Source organism: Cygnus olor, chromosome 18, assembly GCF_009769625.2.
Source record: "Cygnus olor isolate bCygOlo1 chromosome 18, bCygOlo1.pri.v2, whole genome shotgun sequence".
Lineage (NCBI taxonomy): Eukaryota > Metazoa > Chordata > Aves > Anseriformes > Anatidae > Cygnus > Cygnus olor.
Genome location: NC_049186.1, coordinates 12835435 through 12853087, shown reverse-complemented (window position 1 = coordinate 12853087; position 17653 = coordinate 12835435). Strand labels below are relative to the sequence as shown.

Here is a 17653-nt window from a genome sequence, read left to right as displayed (position 1 = left end):
GGCGCCACGTGCCCGCGGGCCCTGCGGCGGCGGCGAGGCGCGCGCCGGAAGCGCCGCTTCCGCTTCCGGGCCGGGTCGGGGGGCGGCGGCCGCGGCCCAGTCAGAATCCACCACGCGCGTCTGGCCGCGCGCAGGCGCAGTGCCGCCCGCCGGGGCCGCCCCACTGCCACGTCTGAGAGCGGGCGGCCGCCGACTGGGCGCGGGCGGCCGCGCGAGACGGCGGCGCCGACCAATGGGGGCCGCCGCAGCGGGGAAAGGGACCAACGGCGGCCCGCGGCGGCGCGGCCGGCCCGGCGGCCAACCCGCGGCGGCGGGCGGGGGGCGCGCCCGGCGCGCCGGCCAATGGGAGCCGCGCGGCCGGCCCCGAGCCAATGGCAGGCGGCGGCGGCGCTAGCGCGGCGCGGCCAATGGGGCGCGGCGGCGGCGGGGGGAGGCGGGTTTATAAGCGGAGGCGGCGCCGCGGCAGCCCCGTCCCGGCCCGTCCCGTCCCGCCATGGCCGCGCTGCCGCGCGCGATCGTGGCGCTGCTGCTGCTGCTGTGCCTCGCGCCCGCGCTGCCCCGCGCCGAGCCGGAGCCGCCCGCGCAGGAGGAGGAGGAGGAGGAGGACGGCGTCCTGGTGCTGCGCGCCGCCTCCTTCGAGCAGGCGCTGGCGGCGCACCGCTACCTGCTCGTCGAGTTCTGTGAGCGCGGGGCGGGGGGGGCGTACCGGGGGGGGCGGGGCGGGGCCCGGCCCGGGGGGACCCGCGGGGGACCCGGGGGTGCCGGGCGGGCGCGGCGCCGTCCGGTGCGGTCCGTGCCGAGCCGCTGACGGCCCCGCCCCGCCGCAGACGCGCCGTGGTGCGGGCACTGCAAGGCGCTGGCCCCCGAGTACGCGAAGGCGGCGGCGAAGCTGCGCGCGGAGGGCTCGGAGATCCGCCTGGCCAAGGTGGACGCCACCGAGGAGTCGGAGCTGGCGCAGCAGTTCGGCGTGCGCGGGTACCCCACCATCAAGTTCTTCCGCAACGGCGACCGGGCGGCCCCCCGCGAGTACACAGGTGAGCGCCGCCGGGGGCAGAGGGCGGCGACGTGGCACCGGGCCCGCGCCCGGCCCCGCGCTCCCACGTGGCGCCGCTCCGCCGGGGCCGGGGCTGGACAAGGTCCACGGCGAGCTCCTGGGAGCGGAGCCTGCTGTGCCCGGGCAGGGCACGTGAACGGGGCCGCGGGTGCGAGGCTTGGGGTGGCGGGGGGGTGCCTGTCCCCGGCAGGGCGGCGAACGTGGGGACAGATGCACGGTGAGCGAAGGAAGGCGGGGCTGTCCTGCTGGAGGCAAGCAGAGCGTTCCGAGCCTGCTCTGTTCCTCGGCTTGACTCAGCTCAACCCGTGTGTCACCAAGAACGGAAAAAGCGCTCGGGTGGCTGGGTAAAGGGCCCAACAGAAAGCTCGAGGCAAAAGGATAAGCGAGACCAAGACTTAAAGCGCAGCAGAGATGAGCTGCGTTAAGCCCCGTGGCTCAGGGCTCTGAGGATAACCTGCGGAGCGCTGAATTTTGAAAGGAAAACATGGCACGTTCCCTTGAAACAGCAGCAGTGTCTCAGCAGTTCTCTGTTGCTGATCAAAGCTTACGAGCGTGCTTGGGCTAGACCAGTTGTGAGACGAGTGGATTCCTGAGAGCCCTTGTACAGTGACTTGACAATTACGGATGCACTTAATTACGCTAGGAGGGGAAAGAAAGAGTTGCGTAAACGGTATCTCAGTTCTTCCCAAGCTATCAGCCAGCTGCCGAGCAGTCTCTCTGGGGACTTAGGGTTTTTGTATTCTTAGTTGGGGGATAAAAAGTGAATTGGTGTTCTCTATCTTTCTGGTGTAGCTGGCAGAGAAGCAGATGACATTGTCAGCTGGCTGAAGAAACGCACTGGCCCGGCTGCAACTACCCTGACAGATGTTGCTGCAGCAGAGACGTTAGTGGACTCCAACGAAGTGGCTGTCATTGGCTTCTTTAAGGTAGAGTTGGAGCTTCCCTTTCAGAGGCTCTTGTGTATGTGTAGCGCCTTTCCTGCTTCTGTCCCATGGGGATCTGACAGCTGGGGAAGGCTCCTCATAAGTTGTGAAACACTTGCCGTCCTGTCTTACTTGATCTTCAAGTTCTCTGGCTGGTAAGCCCTGGGATGTTTATGCTTTGGTTTGTGTCTCATGTGAAATACTTTCCTTTATTCTCCAGGATTTGACATCAGAGGCTGCAAAGGAGTTTTTGTTGGCAGCAGAATCTGTGGACGACATTCCTTTTGGGATTTCCTCCAGTGATGATGTGTTTTCCAAGTACCAGCTTAGCAAAGATGGAGTGGTTCTTTTCAAGAAGGTATGGGTTGGTGCAAACATGACCCCCACACCTTGGGTCTTTTTCCTTGTCTTACCTCTTCTCTAAATAGAATTAGATTTAAGAGGGTGCTCCCGGATGAAACTGCAGAAGATTCTGTGCTGTCAGTCTAGTTTCCAAGCCTCAGAGCCTGGAGGAGGCGGGAAAAGCCGAGCCTGTGGTCCTGTTTGGGGGCAGTGGAGCCGAGTCCCTTGGCAGGGTGCAGTAGGCAGGGGAGTGGCCTTTGGACAGCAGAGGGCGGCCTCGGCAGTTTCCTGGCTGTGCGTTGCCTTTGAGGCTGCTGAGCTTTGCATCCAGAACGTTTCTTCACTTTCCCTTTCCTGTTTCTCGAGTTTCTGGCTGCAGCACAGTGACGGTCAACGCAATCTTTAAAATACTTCTGGCTGTAACCAAGGTCTTCTGTGTCCCTTTTTGAGATTTAAAGGCCTTAAACAGAACGATAGCCAAGCTCTTGATGACTTGCCGTGATATTTTGTTAGGTTGTGGCTTAACGAAGTTGCTTTAAATGCACCCATTACTGAGCTCTGCAGTCAGTTGATGTCTGCTTCCAGGAGTTCTGTCTCTCATTGCCGTGGGTTCTGCTGCATAGTGATTACAGCAAAGTTCCTAAGAGGATTTGCAGCTTCAGCTAACGAGGCTGGGGCTGTTGGATTATGTGTGAAGGGACATTGGTCATCTGCAGAATTGGAAATAAACTTACTGATGTCGTCTTGCCTATTAAAAGCCGAGTCATGGGGATGAAATTTTAGGTTTGAGAAGACAAGTTGAGGTTCCTTAGGTTGGGTTGCACCGCACATATGGGCGCGTGCAGCAGGGTAGGGTAGAGTGCAGCTTTGGGTTCCAACCGATACATGTAATCTAATCACAGTTGTCAGTCTGGCCTAAGACAGGCTAAAGAACTTAATGAATTCCTACTTTATTCTTCTTCCAGCTGAAATAGCTTGTTTCATTTCACTACACATCTGAAATTGTAGTTAGCTTTGTGGTGTTAGTAAGTCAGAGGGTTCCTCCGATTAGTATGGCCAAGGGTACAAGTATGCTATTGTAGGATCGCAATCCTTTGGGTTGGAAAGGACCTTAAAGGTAGTCCAATTTGAACCTCCCTGTCACGGACAGGGATGCCTTCCCCTAGACCAGGTTGCTCAAAGCCCCATCCAGCTATTATCTGGCTGACAAGTTTGAGATGCTAGGATCTCACAACTGGGAAAGCCGGGGCTGGGGGAGAACAGCAGTATTTGGTTCTTGGCTGCATTACTACCTGTACTTTGCTGTTCTTGCATGTACAGCTTTTGGTATGTAATTCCTGTGTATACTCTATTCATGGGTAATACCAGGCTGAAATAGCTACTTGTCAAAGGACATGGGAAGTTAAGAAAAATCCTTGCAAACACTCAAGTCCAGATAGAGATGTTCCGTTAAAACCGTCTCTTCGGTGGGGAGTAGCAGCATCTGGCTCTGAGTTCAGAGCAACTGAGGACGTTGCCTTAAGTGGCTAGGACACAGCTAGGACTTCCAGCACTAACAGGTGGTCACACTGGGTTTAATTTGTTACCTGTGCTACCCATTTTTACATGCTTAGTTCTATGCAGTATGTTCCACAGTCTTAGGTGGCTAAGCAGCAAAATGGAATTGTGTGGATTTGATCTGATGTACTATCTTCTAACACTGGTAGTCATTGTGGCGTGCCATGAGAGTTCTAAAACGTGTCCAGTCTCCCCCGAACCAAGGTGAAAATGAGCACCAGTGGTAACAAAATATAATGGCATAAGAACTGACCTGCCTTTTATTTTACCAGCAGTTCTGATTTTGGACTTTGGCTCAGAGTCCTGTGGTTAGCTGAGTTTAAATCAAGAGGGTTTGTTGGCCCTTGTGGCTCAGCGTTCTTGCCTTATTCTTTGTGTGCATTATCCATGCTTCCTAAGACCCTCAATCAACTGCTTTGAAGGTGTTAAGGACATGAGCAATACTCTGGAAAGTAACTTCATAGCTACTTTAAAATGTTCAGTGTTTTGCTCAGCTTTTCAGCTGTGACTTTTTTGCTTCCTCTAATAGAAGGTTATCTGAGTCCACTATCTTGCTCCTGCCAGTAACTTGAGGGTTGCTGTGCCATGGGACTGCTGTGTTGTTCTGCACATCCTCTCTTTAACCTTCGTGTTCCCTTAAAGCTATTTCCCTTTCCAGGCTGTTGGGCGGGTTCTGAGAATCCTGATCAGATGCAGGTGTTAGTCTAATATAAAAAGGGATTTGGCACCTATAGTGCGATGTGTTGAACTTGTGCTGTCTGTTCTAACAATAGAGGCTGAACCAACCGTGTAGAGCTCAGTAAGCTACTGCTTACTTTCACAGCACGGTGAGGCTTTGCTCTCGGACTTCTTTCATAGCACTGGCCAGTTGATGTGTGTGTATCTACTCTGGTGCTGCGAACTCGTAAGCAGGAAGCTGTCTGTGCTCTGGAAGCTCCTCACTGGTCTACCCAATTAATGTCTTTTACAGTGCTGTAAGACTGCTACAAAAAGTCCTTCTTGGTGGCCTGTTTCATGAATGGTTTCATGCTTCTGCACAACAGTGTTACGATGTAAGCTGGATGTCTGTCTGTCTGTTAGGGAGTGACTTAAGACTGCTTGCCAGGAGGAAGAGAACCTCGATTCACACTTTGTGAAAATGTGGTGACCATATTTCTCTCTGCAGTTTGATGAAGGCCGTAACAACTTTGAAGGGGATCTCACGAAAGATAACCTACTGAACTTCATCAAGTCTAATCAGTTGCCTCTGGTTATAGAGTTCACTGAACAGGTAGGTGTTCAGATATTTGAGGCCTTTTTCCATAGCTACTGTATGAATGCAACAAAGTTTAAAATGTAGTCAGCTCTTAGCTTGGAGCTGGCACTGGTTTGATGTTATGGAGTGGTCTAAAAATTGCTTATGCTAGAGCTGAATCAAGTGCAGGAAGAACGCAAGAGAAAGGAGGTATAAGCTTGCTGTTCAAAGCAGTCCTGCGGTATTCTGACTTCTGTGGTCTAATGAGAATAGCAGAGCCAAGCTTTATTTTCGGTTTTATTTTCTACTCCTCAGACTGCTCCTAAAATCTTTGGAGGAGAGATCAAGACTCATATTCTGTTCTTCTTACCAAAAAGCGTGTCTGACTATCAAGGGAAACTGGATAATTTCAAGAGCGCAGCTGGAAGCTTCAAAGGGAAGGTAAGATAGACTTCTGGGACTGAATTATGTGACCACCTCCTGCAGAACTGTAGCACTCTCTGCCTGTACCCACTTAACAGCTGTGGAGGAAGAGTTGAAGCTAGCACTTCCTCTGCCTCTCTCCTGGTAATAGGTGTCTGAGTCACTGGCTTGTATAACCCATCAAGGAATAGTAGTTAACTTATGACTTTCCTTCTTCTGGATGTGACTTAAACATTGATGCCAGGTTTGCACATGTGCTGCTTAAAGCATTGCAGCTTTAGCATGTGTGCTGTGACAGGGTGCCCTCCTAACAGGCTTAGCTGTTTAGCTCCTGTCTAGCTCTACAGGTGTCTGTGTAAAGTATCATTAGCCAAGAGATACCTGTTTCATCATATTATCTCTTTCCTCCAAAGATCCTGTTCATCTTCATAGACAGTGACCACAGTGACAATCAAAGGATTTTGGAGTTCTTTGGCCTAAAGAAAGAAGAATGTCCAGCTGTACGTCTGATCACCCTGGAGGAAGAAATGACCAAATACAAACCTGAATCAGACGACCTCACAGCAGACAAGATCAGAGAGTTCTGTAATAAATTCCTGGAGGGCAAGATCAAGGTAACAATGCTGCTAATGCTAAACCTACTGGCTGAGCAAGTCCTAAAAATTCTCCCTGTGAAGAGCTGTATGAAATGTGCAAATCACCCGACTAACGTACAGCATATCTAGCAGCCTTTGTGCTGAAAATAGTGTAAAAACATTGGGGCATGAAGACTGTAGGAAAGCAAGTTAGGTGCTGGTACCTGACTACAATCGAGGTCTGCTCTTCCTGCTTCTTGGAGCTGTGCTGTTCTTCCTGCTAATAAGTCATGGAAGGTACTAACTTGCGTGGCACAGTTAAAAGAGCTTTTGGCTCTAATCTGGTGGAGGTAGCTACGTGCGTCTGACTCCAGTAGTGACTGTTTAGCTAAGCTCTGTCCTTAGAGAATAACATTGTGGGAAGGAAACAATATTGCTGCCAGAGCTAAAACTGCAGTTCTTCCCACAAAAGAGCACCCGTTCTCACACTTCAGGGTGGGGAGTAGACTTTATATTAGCAGAAGAGGAAGTGACTGATGTATCTGATTTGCTTGTAGTCTGTGACTGGGGGCACTTGGGTATGGTTAACTCAGGCTTTCCAGCCTATGTGATTCATGGACATTCCAAGTAGCTGTATAGCAGATTGTGCATGTCTGAATTTCACTTTCTATTCCAGCCCCATCTGATGAGCCAAGATCTTCCTGAAGACTGGGACAAACAGCCTGTCAAAGTTCTAGTTGGGAAGAATTTTGAAGAAGTTGCTTTTGATGAGAATAAGAACGTTTTTGTGGAGTTCTGTAAGTGTTTTTCAACAATGAATTCCAAGTAACTGGTATAAAAGGAGTGCCAAAATATTCCATGACCAGGACTGGGGAGAAAGCATCTTACAGAGTCCAAGCCACAAAGGGAGTGCATCAGTTGAAAACAAATGTGAACTCTTGTCTGGCGTGGGGTCTAGGTGGTGTGTGGTGTTAACTTGCTGGGCTGTTGGTGCTAAATATGTTTGTTAATTAACAGATGCCCCCTGGTGTGGTCACTGTAAGCAGCTGGCTCCTATCTGGGACAAGCTGGGAGAGACCTACAGGGACCACGAGAACATTGTCATTGCCAAGATGGATTCAACAGCCAATGAAGTAGAAGCAGTGAAAATCCACAGCTTTCCCACACTCAAGTTCTTCCCTGCAGGCTCTGGCAGAAATGTAAGAAGACAGCTGACACTTCTACAGATCAAATAATGAGGGAGCACTAGATATGCTTAAGTTGTCTGCTTGAGTTCCTTTTTGGACAGAGGCTTGTGGGAGGGCTTTCCCTTCTGTAGGGATAGAATACATCAGGTCTACAGGATGTCTGAGACCCTTTTGGCGGGGGGGGGCTGGGTTATAGGAAACAGTTTGGGGATGGGAAGTGGGAGTGGGGAAAGAGGAAGTATAGCAGAAGACAGTGTGCTCATCTGCAGGCTATTCTCTCCTCGCAGTGATCTCTGAAGTCTAGTGGCTGAGCTGTTTTCCTTCGTCTCATATGGGTGAAGGTGAATTTTTAAATTCCCTTTTGCTTGGCATGTTAACTGTTGCTCAGAAAGAGAATTCTCCTCTCCAGGGGTGTGGTTCTGTAGGTGCATGTAACAGTTATTTTGATGTGTTTTCCTGTGTAGGTAATTGACTACAATGGAGAGAGGACGCTAGAAGGATTCAAAAAATTCTTGGAGAGTGGAGGACAGGATGGGGCAGCAGCTGATGATGTGAGTAATATAAATTAATACGGTACTCTAACCGCAAAATGCGGAGTATTCCTTGGTTTGGGTAGAGTGATCAAATCCTAAGCCCTGAAGATTGTGGGCTATGTGGCAGGAAAGGGTATGTATTGTTGGTGAGCAAAAGTGTCTACATCATAAAATGCGACCTCTCAGTTCACTTGCAGCCTGGCTAGCCACTGGCCTGTTGTAATGGACTCATTTTATTAAGGATACTTGAGTTTGGTGTGAAATAAATCTCTCTTGAGAGGCTAAAATACAAGAGCATGGAAACTATTGGTACAATAACCTCTAAACTTAAACAGGCTGCCTTTGGTCATTGCGCAAAATGCTGGTGTATTTAGGGCTTGTTCTTTAAGAGCTCTTGCTCACTGCATTTTGAACTTGAGTGCTATGATGAATGTCACATGCTGTATATTTAGTTGGAAGCTCCTCACCTGCCTGGGTGGAGGGTGTTACAGATTATGGTACTGCTTTTCAGAGGGTTCTAATCTGTAACATCCCAAACTGAGTACTCCTGGTAGTCTCTGGATGTACTGCTGACGTGGCAGCAGCAAACATGTTAGAGAAACTGTTCACTATTTGGTTTTGGATCTGACTAGTATGCCAGAAACAAGTAGTTATCTTTGTCTACTATGCAGGATCTGGAGGATCTGGAGACAGATGAAGAAACAGACCTTGAGGAAGGTGATGATGAGCAGAAAATCCAAAAGGATGAGTTGTAAAGAAGACTGATCTACATCACCCAAAAATCAGACACTAAATTGGCTGCTGTTACGCAGCCCAGTGAGTCAGAAACCCATTAAGATTTAAAACAGAAGATAAATGACTGGAAATCCAGGGATTGGCTTTTAAAGTAACACTTCACCCTCACTTCTCTTTACACTTGACTATCTTTTTCTTTCACTTTCGAAAAGGGATCTGTCACTAGGTAGCCAGCCCTGCCAGCTGGGTTCACTTTTTTATTGTGATGTACTTTTTTTGTACACAGCTTTTTGTTTCAAGTATTCTGTTCTTCTGGATAGAAGCAGGTTGTGAAGTGGTAGCATGAGTTTAATAGCCCAACATTTTGGAGCCTTGCCACTAATACCTTCCAAGAAAGCTTTTTCCTTTTATCTTTGAAAACTAAAGCCTGTAGCTGATTTTTACCACCTGGCAGGTTCCTTATTGGTCTCAGCTGTTCTTCCCTGGAGTCAGCAGCTGTAAGGGAAGACAGACTAGGCTGACTGCATCGGTCCTGGTGGAAGGCGGTTATGAAGGTGCTTCTCTTCATGTAGGCCAGCTTTTCCCTGTACTTTAAGACAGTTGGAGATGACTATTCAAAACACGTGGAAGGGTGGAATACTATGTGCACTGGCTGTGGCAGGCTCTGAGGGTGGAGGTGGTTGCTGGCTTACCAGCTTAGATGGGACCTAGCTGTGTTGCCATCCTTCTGATCAAATGCAAGACTATTTTGCAGTCACTTTACATGCATTATTTTGAATGGGTTGACCAGGCAGGTGGGTGGTGGGAGGGCCTGATTAAAAATACATCAAACACAAAACAAACATGGAACTTAAAATTACTGGGCTTGGGGGAGGAACTTGAACAAGGGAGTGCCTCAAAGGCCTGATCAGTGTCAGGCTTGCTCTTAGCATTCCGCTATAATAACATTGGAACTGCATTTGTTGGCCAAATAAAGTTGAGATTTTAATACTACTGTCTCTGTCTATTGGGACCCAGAATAAATAGTTGGACCTGAGCTGGAAGAAGATCAGAGTTCCAGGATGGTTCTCAAGTGATTCTACCAAAGTGGTGGTAGAAAAGACCATCAGCTTTTCAGGTTCTTTGTAGATAATGTATTTTTGAGAGAAACTACTTTCTGAACGCATCGTTCTGCGGGTGGCTGTTGATGCCTTAAGCAGCATGAAGCAGTTTCTATTAGCTAATCTATACATGAAAAGTTAAGATGACCACGTCAGGCTCAGATTAAATGAGCTGTTGGAGGTACACAACTAACAGCTCTGTGAGCAGTAAGCATGCATCGGCTGGGCCTCGGAGTGTAAGCTGCTCTCGTTGCCAGCTGGCTTGGGGTGGTGGGACCTCATTGCTCCTGAGCAGTTAACCAAGGAATTTGCCTACAGGGAAACCTGGGACTGCCTGTAGTGCTGCTAGTCAGGCTCACATGATCCAGTGAGCCACACTGCTATTTCCACAGCAGTCACTTATGCTGAAAATATTTTTGTAAGGAAATATGCTATAAATGTCACATGGGGAGGCCTAGTGAATCTGGAGGGCACCTCAGGAGGTTACTGGTGCCAGTCACCTAACGTGGGTGCACTGAAATGGTAGAACACAAGTGTGGCACGGCACTGGGCTCTGACCTGCTGTAGTTACCTGGGAGTAAGGGCCCTTCTTGGTCCTGTCCTGGTGTGCAGCAACCATCAGAGCTGCGGTACTGGGGCTGCTGATAAACACTGTGACACCTGAAGAGGGCAGGCACTCTGTCCTCTAAGGGCTGGCTGTTAGCAGCGGCTTTGGGTAAGAAAGCTGCTTTGCATTTTGAGGGAGGAGAGAAAGAGAAGTGAGTAAGAATTACCATGGGAGTACTCCTGCCTAGAAATCAGCTCGAAAAGGTCCATTTTGTGGAGCGACTAAAAGTGTAAACAAGGCTGAACTCTGCGGCAATTCTCTTTTGTTTATAGTCCGAGACCTGCTCAGAGGAGGGGAGCTTTTCTCATGCGCCCCAGCTGCTCTCGGCGGGGCAGGGCTCCGTGAGAGTCACCTTGTGTACGCAACTCATCTTGTGTACGCAACTCATCGCTGTTGCGAGACAGCAGGCTGGAAGTGTTCTGTCTCCGCAGCAGCCAGTTCAGCCTCCTGTCGTGTGGTGCCTGAAGCAGGCCTGAGCAGACACAGTGAAAAGACGGGTGTGTTTGCCAGAAGATGAACAGCTGCAGCAGGCAGTTCCCAGGTGTGAGACGGGCTGACCTGGCAGGAGCTTGGCACAAGGTGAAGCTGCAGCAGCGCAGAATGAATGCTCTGTGCCTTAACGTGGGACAGGGATCGCTTGTGACGTGCTGCTGGGCAGGCCCCATCAGTGCGAAACAATGCAACATGCTTGTGTGTCTGAAATGGCCAAACTATGACAGCAAAAAGGATGGAGGAGCAGTTGTTGCTTGAACCCTTGGCTGTTGGCTGACCTGAAAGATTCCTCTGAGTGGATGGCCCATTTCAGGCCTTTGACCACAGCAGCAGCTGGTGGCGGTGCTGTTCTCCTGAAACTGTCCTGTAGAAGCCTACCCTTACGCAGCAGCCAGTACAAAATTTGAAGCAGGACTGCGGCGTTGGGCAGCGAGGACAGGCACTGTGCTCCGGTTCTGCGTCTGCATCAGGAGCACCAGCAGCACCCCCGGCCTCGCGAGGTCACCGGTGGTACCGCGGTGCTGCAGCGTGCTCCGTGTGTGTCGCTGCGCTCGTCCTGCGGTCGTGCGGGGAAGCACAGCTCATGCTGCTCCCTTCAAGTCAGCTGACGCAACTACAGGAAAGTGACTTAGCTCTGAATGTATTTGGCACCACGGCGCTGACATGTCTGTTACGCTCGCTACTCAGTACGTGAGCGGCTAGTTCCCCTCGCCTGGTGAGCGTATTTGTGTCTTCTCCCTGGCATGCCCGTGGTGCTGTGAGGACTTGCTGCTGGGCAGTTCTGTTTTCGGGGCCCTGGGCTCCTCTGAAGGCTAGCCATGCAACAGATTTGACCCCTTGGATGGGCACATCAACAGGTGGGCAGTAAGATGAGCCATCATCCTCTGCCCAAAAGTGGGAGGCTACCGGCCCGGGCGGCTCAATTACAAAGTATCATGGCAAATAGCATGAGCTGCACCAACCCAAAATAGCCCGCAGGAGCCTATATAACGCGATGCGCCTGGAGAGCCCTCAGTCCTGGGCCCAGAGCCTGAGGGAGCCGCACGAGGCCAGCGCCGCCCCTGCACGCTGCGAGGGGCACGCACCCGCGACGGGCTCCAGCGGGGGACAGGCTCCAGGAGGGGACAGGCTCCAGCGGGGGACAGGCTCCAGGAGGGCCGGTGGCAGTGCCCGGCTCAGCGCCCACCACCCTCCACTGGTGAAACGGGACCAAGAGGCAGAAGAGGAGAGAGCAGTGCTTCGAGGCCGGCGAGTGCTGAGCTCTGACCAACCTGGCTGTTCCCCACATGCCTCTGCCCCCTTCTTCCTCGGCAGCGTCCTAAGGCTGCGCTCAGCATGAAGGACTGTTTCCCCGTCTCAATGCCCCGGTACAGTCGGTATTCCCAGAGACTGAGAGCATCGCGCACCGTGCGCTTCCCCAATGACGTCGTCTTTCAGGACCACATCAGGCAGGGGGACCTGGAGCAGGTGGGCAGGTTCATACGTGCCAGGAAGGTCGCTCTGGACACCATCTACCCGTCTGGTGAGTGCTGCTGGGGCTGGCAGAGCTGAATCTGCACAGTGGCACAGCTCAGTGGACTGCAAGGGAGACGAGAGAGCAGCGTGGCCAAAGCTCAGACGTGGGCCACCCTGGGCAGGGTGGCAGGTTGAAATCAAGTTGTTTCCCCCCCCAGTGAGGAGTACTACCCCCTACCATTGCCAGCAGGGCCGAGAGAGTCCTGCCTCACTGCCCCAACGCCCCCCTTAACACTGCAGGAAAGGGGGAAATTTGCTGTCAGGGTCCCTTCAAGGCACGACGGTGCTCCTACATACCTACCTAGTGTGGTGTGGCGTAGAAAAGGAGCAGGCAAAAAGGTAATGGTACAGAGAACACAGGTGAGTACGCAGAGCTCTGGACTGGGCAGTGGGACTCGTATCTTCTGTCCTGATTTGGCGAAAAGAGTGGGAGAAGCAAGGTTCTGCTTCTTGTTCCTGGCTCTGTCCGTTGCTCACAAACATTGCTCTCTCTCATGTATGGATCTGTGGACTTGCAGAATTAATTGTTTACGAAGAAGGCATTGTGTTCTGCTTGTACCCAGCCTCACTAAAAATTGTTTATGGAATGCCTTGAACCATACAGGCTGGTTCAGAGCCCAGATTTGTCTCTTTCTCGTACTTGGCTTCAGCGTCTGCTGTCACATGGCCATGGAGGCATGGTCTCAAATGACCCGGGCTTCCTCCCATGTACGCTGATTGCTTCATCACTTGCTCTGTAAGGGACTTCTGAAAGACAAGCGGAGCAAGACCCTTGAGACGCTCTCCTGCTATGCCCGTGGGAGTCCTGAAAGAGTCTCAGGTCGGGCTGTTGGCGAGGGGCTCTTCAGGAGCCTCAGACACTGAAGCTCAGTCCCTTAATCTGTCCTGCCTGACCCAACGGGGGGCCAGGTGCTGCACCTTAAACGCAGCATTTAGGCTGTAGAAGGGAAACAGAAACCTGCAGCAGCGCCTCTTGCTTCCTCAGTGTTTGTTTCTTTCCAAACTCACCTCCCTGATAACGACGGTTCGCTGGCACCCCTCTTTCCTGGGCTGCGGACACCTGGCGCTCAGCAGCAGGGGAGCGCTTCCGCGGCGCGGGGCTAACGCGTCCCTTCCTCGCAGGCATGGCAGCCCTCCACGAGGCTGTGCTTACCGGGAACTTGGACTGCGTCAAGCTCCTCGTTAAGTACGGCGCCGACATCCACCAGAAGGACGAGAACGGGTGGACGCCCCTGCACATGGCCTGCAGCGACGGCTACGCTGACATAGCCCGGTGAGAGCCCAGAGCACCGCGCCGGGGCTGCCCCGGGGCCCTGCCTCGCAGAGCCCCGGGGCCAGACACGGCACCGACCGGGCCCGGGAGGTGCCGGGGGCTGCGGGCAGGACGCGGCCGGTGGCTGACGCTGTCCCCGCAGGTACCTCATGTCCCTGGGGGCCAGCCCCGAGGCCACCACGGACGCCGGGGAGAAGCCCTCGGACCTCATCGACCCCGAGTACAGCGAGCTGCTGCAGCTCTTCCAGGCCGCCACCATGGACTGAGGCGGGGAGCACGGCCGGGCAGCGGGGCTGCGGCCGGCCGGGGGCCGGGGCGGGGCCCGGGCTGGGCCCGGGCCGGGGCCGGGGGCCGGGGTGCGCTCGGTGCCGCCGCTCGGCCCCCCCCGTTGCAATAAAGCGCTCTGCCACCAACGCTGCGCGGCACGGCTGGGGCGGGGCCAAGGGCCGGGGTGGGCGGGGCTAAGGGGCGGGGCGGGGCTAAGGGAAGGACGGGGCTAAGGGGAGGGGCGGGGCTAAGGGTAGGGACTGCGATAATTGCCGCGGAGGGGCGGGGCTAACGGCTGGAATGGGGCGGGGCTAAGGGCTGGGGGCGGGGCGGGGCTAAGGGAAGGGGCGGGGCTAATGGCGGAGACCGCGTTGATTGCGATGGAGGGGCGGGGCTAACGGCAGGGGCGGGGCCGGTGCAGGGGCGGGGCCGGGCCGAGCGCGCGCTCGGCGCCGGGGCGGGGCCGGAGCCGGACCGGGGGTGGGGCTGGCGTCAGGGCGGGGCCGGGGCGGGGCGACGCGATGTTGTGGGCGGGGCCCGGCCGGCGGGGGGCGGGGCCGCGCCTGCGCGCCGCGGCGCTTCCGTGGCGGCCCGAGGGCGAGCGGAGGCGGGAGCCGGGCCCAGGTGAGGGGCGCGCGTTGCCATGGCGACGGGCGGCGGGCGGCCCGCGGCCTAGCCCCGGCCTGGCCTGGCCGCCCTCTCCTTTCTCCCCGCAGCCGCGCCGAGCCGAGCCGCGCCGCCGCACGGACGACGCCATGGCCAGGTGAGCTCCGCCCCGGGCCGGCCCCGGGCCCCGCCGCGGCCCGGCCCGGCCCGGCTGAGCCCCGCGCTTCGCTTTCAGCTCCCCCGTGTCCCGCGTGGTGTACAACGGCAAGCGGAGCGGCGGGCCGCGCTCCCCCGGCGCCGGCGGCGAGCTCTTCACGCCGGCCCACGAGGAGAACGTGCGCTTCATCTACGAGGGTGAGCGGCGGGGCGGCGGCGCGGGGCCCCCCCGGGGGCCGGGGCCCCCCCGGCGGCCGGTGCCCGCGGCGAGCCGCCCCTCTCGGTGTCCCCGCAGCCTGGCAGTGCGTGGAGCGCGACCTGCGCAGCCAGATGGGCGCCGAGCGCGGCCTGGTCGAGGAGTACGTGGAGAAGATGCCGAACCCCAGCCTCAAAGGTGAGCGCCGCGGCGCCCCCCGCCGGCTGCGGCCGGAGGCGGCGGCGGGGCCCGGCCGGGCCGGGGGGCGGCGGTGCGGCCTCTGCCGCCCGAGTGTCTCCCTCCCCTCTCTCCCCGGCAGCGTTCAAACCCGTCGACCTGAGCGATCTGAAGAGGAGGAACGCACAGGATGCGAAGAAGTCCTAAGGCGGGCCCTCCGCGCGGATTGGCTGGTCTCCCAAGGTCCTCAAGCAGATTTAATTTGAGATTTTTGTGTTGATTTCCTCCTCTGGTTACTGTACTCTGCCTGTGGAGAGCCGGTCGGCTTTGGGGCTGGCTTCGATGCTACCTGAATTCCAAGATGCTTAGGGGCTCGCCGAAGGCATCCAGAGCCCCTTGTAAAAGATTCCAGCCCCTAACCTGCAGCTTTCTCTGGCCTCAAGCTGTCCTCCTCCACTTCGTGCTGGGCTCACAGGTCACTTATTCTCCTTCCATCTCTGTCCCTGGTGCGCTGCGTACTCAGGCTCGCTGGGGTCTGGCGTACAGCAGGGCAGAGCCGAGTAGCTGCGTTGTTAGTAGCGGCAGCGCCAGTTCTCTGCTCCCTTCTGCGTCCCAAAGGCTCACAGTTGCTGGAGCAGGCCAAGGGGAGAATGAAGGAGACTTGGTGCTGACCTTGTGCCTCAAGACAGGCGGCCCCAGTTCAACACCAGGTAGTTCAGCACCTTCTGGCAGCTGGCTGCTGCTGCTTTGGCACACTTTGCCTGTTCCTTGCTCCCTGGTGGGAGGGCTTAATTTGTACCTGGGCTGCTAATGCCTGGGACTCATCAGTGCTGCCAAAGCTCTTGGGTCCATATCCGATGCCGGATTTTCCTTGTGCTTAGAGTGGGCCAGGTCCCTGCGGTGCTGACGACGAAGCTACTCCTCTCTCCCTGCAGGTGGAGGGAGAGGAGGGCACCAGCACTGGCCCCAGCCCCAAGCATCCTGGAGGTGCTCGGAGGGGGAGCGCTGGGCTGCTCTCAGCTCCCCCCAGCCTCAGCGCGCTGGCAGCAACACAGAAGGTGGCGGGAGGGGGTTGGGGGGGCTGGCGCTGCCTTTGCGGAAAGAAGCTTATTTCCATCCTTGCCTGAGCAATGCCTCGCTGTTCTAGCACTGACACGGCTTTCCAGACATGCACCCTTTGAAGAGACCTGGCCTCCACAGCTGGCAGAAGCGCTGCTGTGTGGCAGCTGTGGTGAGCAGGTCTAACTCGCTGCGGGGATTGGCTTCCCTGGCAAGGCTCAGGTTCCTTCTGCCTAATCACCTCTGCGCAAGGGAGAGTGACTGCACCCTCACACCCGTGCGGGCAGAGAGCTGCGTGGCCGCGGGGCTGCTCGGTGTCCCTAGGACACGCGGGGAGCTGTGGGAGCCGCCTGCTGCCTGCCTGAGCTCAGAGAGCTGGTGGGGAGGGGGCTGCTGGGGCTCTGCCCAGCATGAGTGGGCTTCGTGGCGGATGCAGGGTGCAGGGGAGTTGTGATTGCTGTTAACTTTCCTTTGTTGTCATTGAGCTATACTGTTCCCTTTTTTTTTCCTTTTTTTTTTTTTTTTCTGTTGTCTGTCACTTGAGGAGTGTTGTAAATAAAAGCTTGTGTCCTTTTGAGTCTGCCTCTGCGTGGCTCTGCCTGCTCCTCTCGTTGCACGCCGCAGCATCAGTCAGCTCCGGGGCCGCGTCACGCTGCTGCCTGCTGTCCTCGGCGGGCTTCTGTCGGCGGGGGAGCGGCACCCAGCACGCCACCTGGACGCACCTGGCAGTGCCGGCGCCTGGTGCTGGGGAGAGGTTCTCGGCCACGTCGCTGCCGTGGGCGCTGGACCTGGCCCACGGGGCTGCGCCCGGCCGAGCCCTCCCTGGGCTGCCAGTGCCCGCGAGGTGCGTGTGCACGCTGCTCTGCCCGCGTGTGCCTGCAGCCTGTCTGGTGTAGCGCCCTTGCTCTTCCCTTTTTTAGAGTTCAGAACTTTTCCTGTTTTGTCGCTCAAACCCTGTGCTTCCCGTTTTAGACTTGAGTGCTGACAATAAGCGTCAGGGTTTTCCGTACCCCTTCAGGCCAAGTCCTGAGGACAAGTAATGCAGAGAACAGAAACCACCTCTTATTTATTTATTTTCCAGAAGGGTCTTGCTCCCGCACTTGCCTGGGGCTCTTAATTTCACTGCAAGCATGCAGAGCCTGGCGCTGCGAGCTGGTAGCACAACGCCCTTGGGCTCTGGCAGCCCTCCTGCGAGCCAGCATCCTAGGAGCTGTTGCTAGACCAAAGATTTAAATGTTGAGACTATTAATACACTCGTATCCTTTTCCCTCCCCTGCTTTAATGGCATTTAAACTATACTTAGCATTGCTAGAATTTCTCCTCAAGTGCACCTCCGTGCTGCGTAGTGACCCTGTTTACCTCCCATCTCCAAAACATCGCCGAGGAGGGCGCGTGCGGGCTGTGTTGGCCGCATGGTGCCCGGGCCCTGCTCCACCCCAGGCGCTGCAGGAGGTGCCCTCTGCCGGGAGCGGCAGCAAAAGATTTAGGGTCACTACCACCACGGCCCGTCTCCTTGGACTTTTCCTGCCGGGTGGGCCTTTTCCACAAGCTTCTCAGGGCCGCTCGCGAGCAGCAGCGCTTCCAGCATTCCTCAGGGGCTTGTGTGATGTGCCTGAGGCTGCAGCCCCATGTCCCAGGAGCG

At 55.3% G+C, this 17653-nt stretch overlaps 3 protein-coding genes across 3 annotated transcripts; all 3 read left to right on the top strand.

The window, feature by feature from the left end:
* The first annotated feature begins 403 nt into the window (after positions 1–403).
* On the top strand, positions 404–9553 carry P4HB (prolyl 4-hydroxylase subunit beta). The gene is made up of 11 exons (XM_040530735.1): positions 404–680; positions 828–1034; positions 1847–1980; positions 2198–2335; positions 5042–5146; positions 5426–5551; positions 5947–6147; positions 6785–6905; positions 7126–7307; positions 7760–7846; positions 8500–9553. The coding sequence occupies exons 1-11, from the start codon at positions 494–496 to the stop codon at positions 8581–8583; spliced, it is 1572 nt and encodes a 523-aa protein (XP_040386669.1). The 5' UTR covers positions 404–493; the 3' UTR covers positions 8584–9553.
* Positions 9554–9682: 129 nt separating this feature from the next.
* On the top strand, positions 9683–13910 carry PPP1R27 (protein phosphatase 1 regulatory subunit 27). Its single transcript, XM_040530737.1, has 3 exons — positions 9683–12284; positions 13400–13550; positions 13693–13910. Exons 1-3 carry the CDS (start codon positions 12098–12100, stop codon positions 13814–13816), a joined length of 462 nt encoding a protein of 153 aa, XP_040386671.1. The 5' UTR covers positions 9683–12097; the 3' UTR covers positions 13817–13910.
* Positions 13911–14369: 459 nt separating this feature from the next.
* On the top strand, positions 14370–16588 carry MCRIP1 (MAPK regulated corepressor interacting protein 1). Its single transcript, XM_040530734.1, has 5 exons — positions 14370–14441; positions 14534–14580; positions 14659–14777; positions 14875–14973; positions 15095–16588. Exons 2-5 carry the CDS (start codon positions 14573–14575, stop codon positions 15157–15159), a joined length of 291 nt encoding a protein of 96 aa, XP_040386668.1. The 5' UTR covers positions 14370–14441; positions 14534–14572; the 3' UTR covers positions 15160–16588.
* The last annotated feature ends 1065 nt before the right edge of the window (positions 16589–17653 follow it).

Bases quoted from the DNA above. Each gene is read 5' to 3' on its own strand.
- PPP1R27 (XM_040530737.1), top strand. From the start codon at position 12,098: ATGAAGGACTGTTTCCCCGTCTCAATGCCCCGGTACAGTCGGTATTCC. The intron at 12,285-13,399 runs GTGAGTGCTGCT...CCTTCCTCGCAG, and splicing joins GGACACCATCTACCCGTCTG to GCATGGCAGCCCTCCACGAG. The intron at 13,551-13,692 runs GTGAGAGCCCAG...CTGTCCCCGCAG, and splicing joins GGCTACGCTGACATAGCCCG to GTACCTCATGTCCCTGGGGG.
- MCRIP1 (XM_040530734.1), top strand. The intron at 14,778-14,874 runs GTGAGCGGCGGG...GTGTCCCCGCAG, and splicing joins CGTGCGCTTCATCTACGAGG to CCTGGCAGTGCGTGGAGCGC. The intron at 14,974-15,094 runs GTGAGCGCCGCG...TCTCCCCGGCAG, and splicing joins GCCGAACCCCAGCCTCAAAG to CGTTCAAACCCGTCGACCTG.
- P4HB (XM_040530735.1), top strand. From the start codon at position 494: ATGGCCGCGCTGCCGCGCGCGATCGTGGCGCTGCTGCTGCTGCTGTGC. The intron at 1,035-1,846 runs GTGAGCGCCGCC...TTTCTGGTGTAG, and splicing joins GGCCCCCCGCGAGTACACAG to CTGGCAGAGAAGCAGATGAC. The intron at 5,147-5,425 runs GTAGGTGTTCAG...TCTACTCCTCAG, and splicing joins TTATAGAGTTCACTGAACAG to ACTGCTCCTAAAATCTTTGG.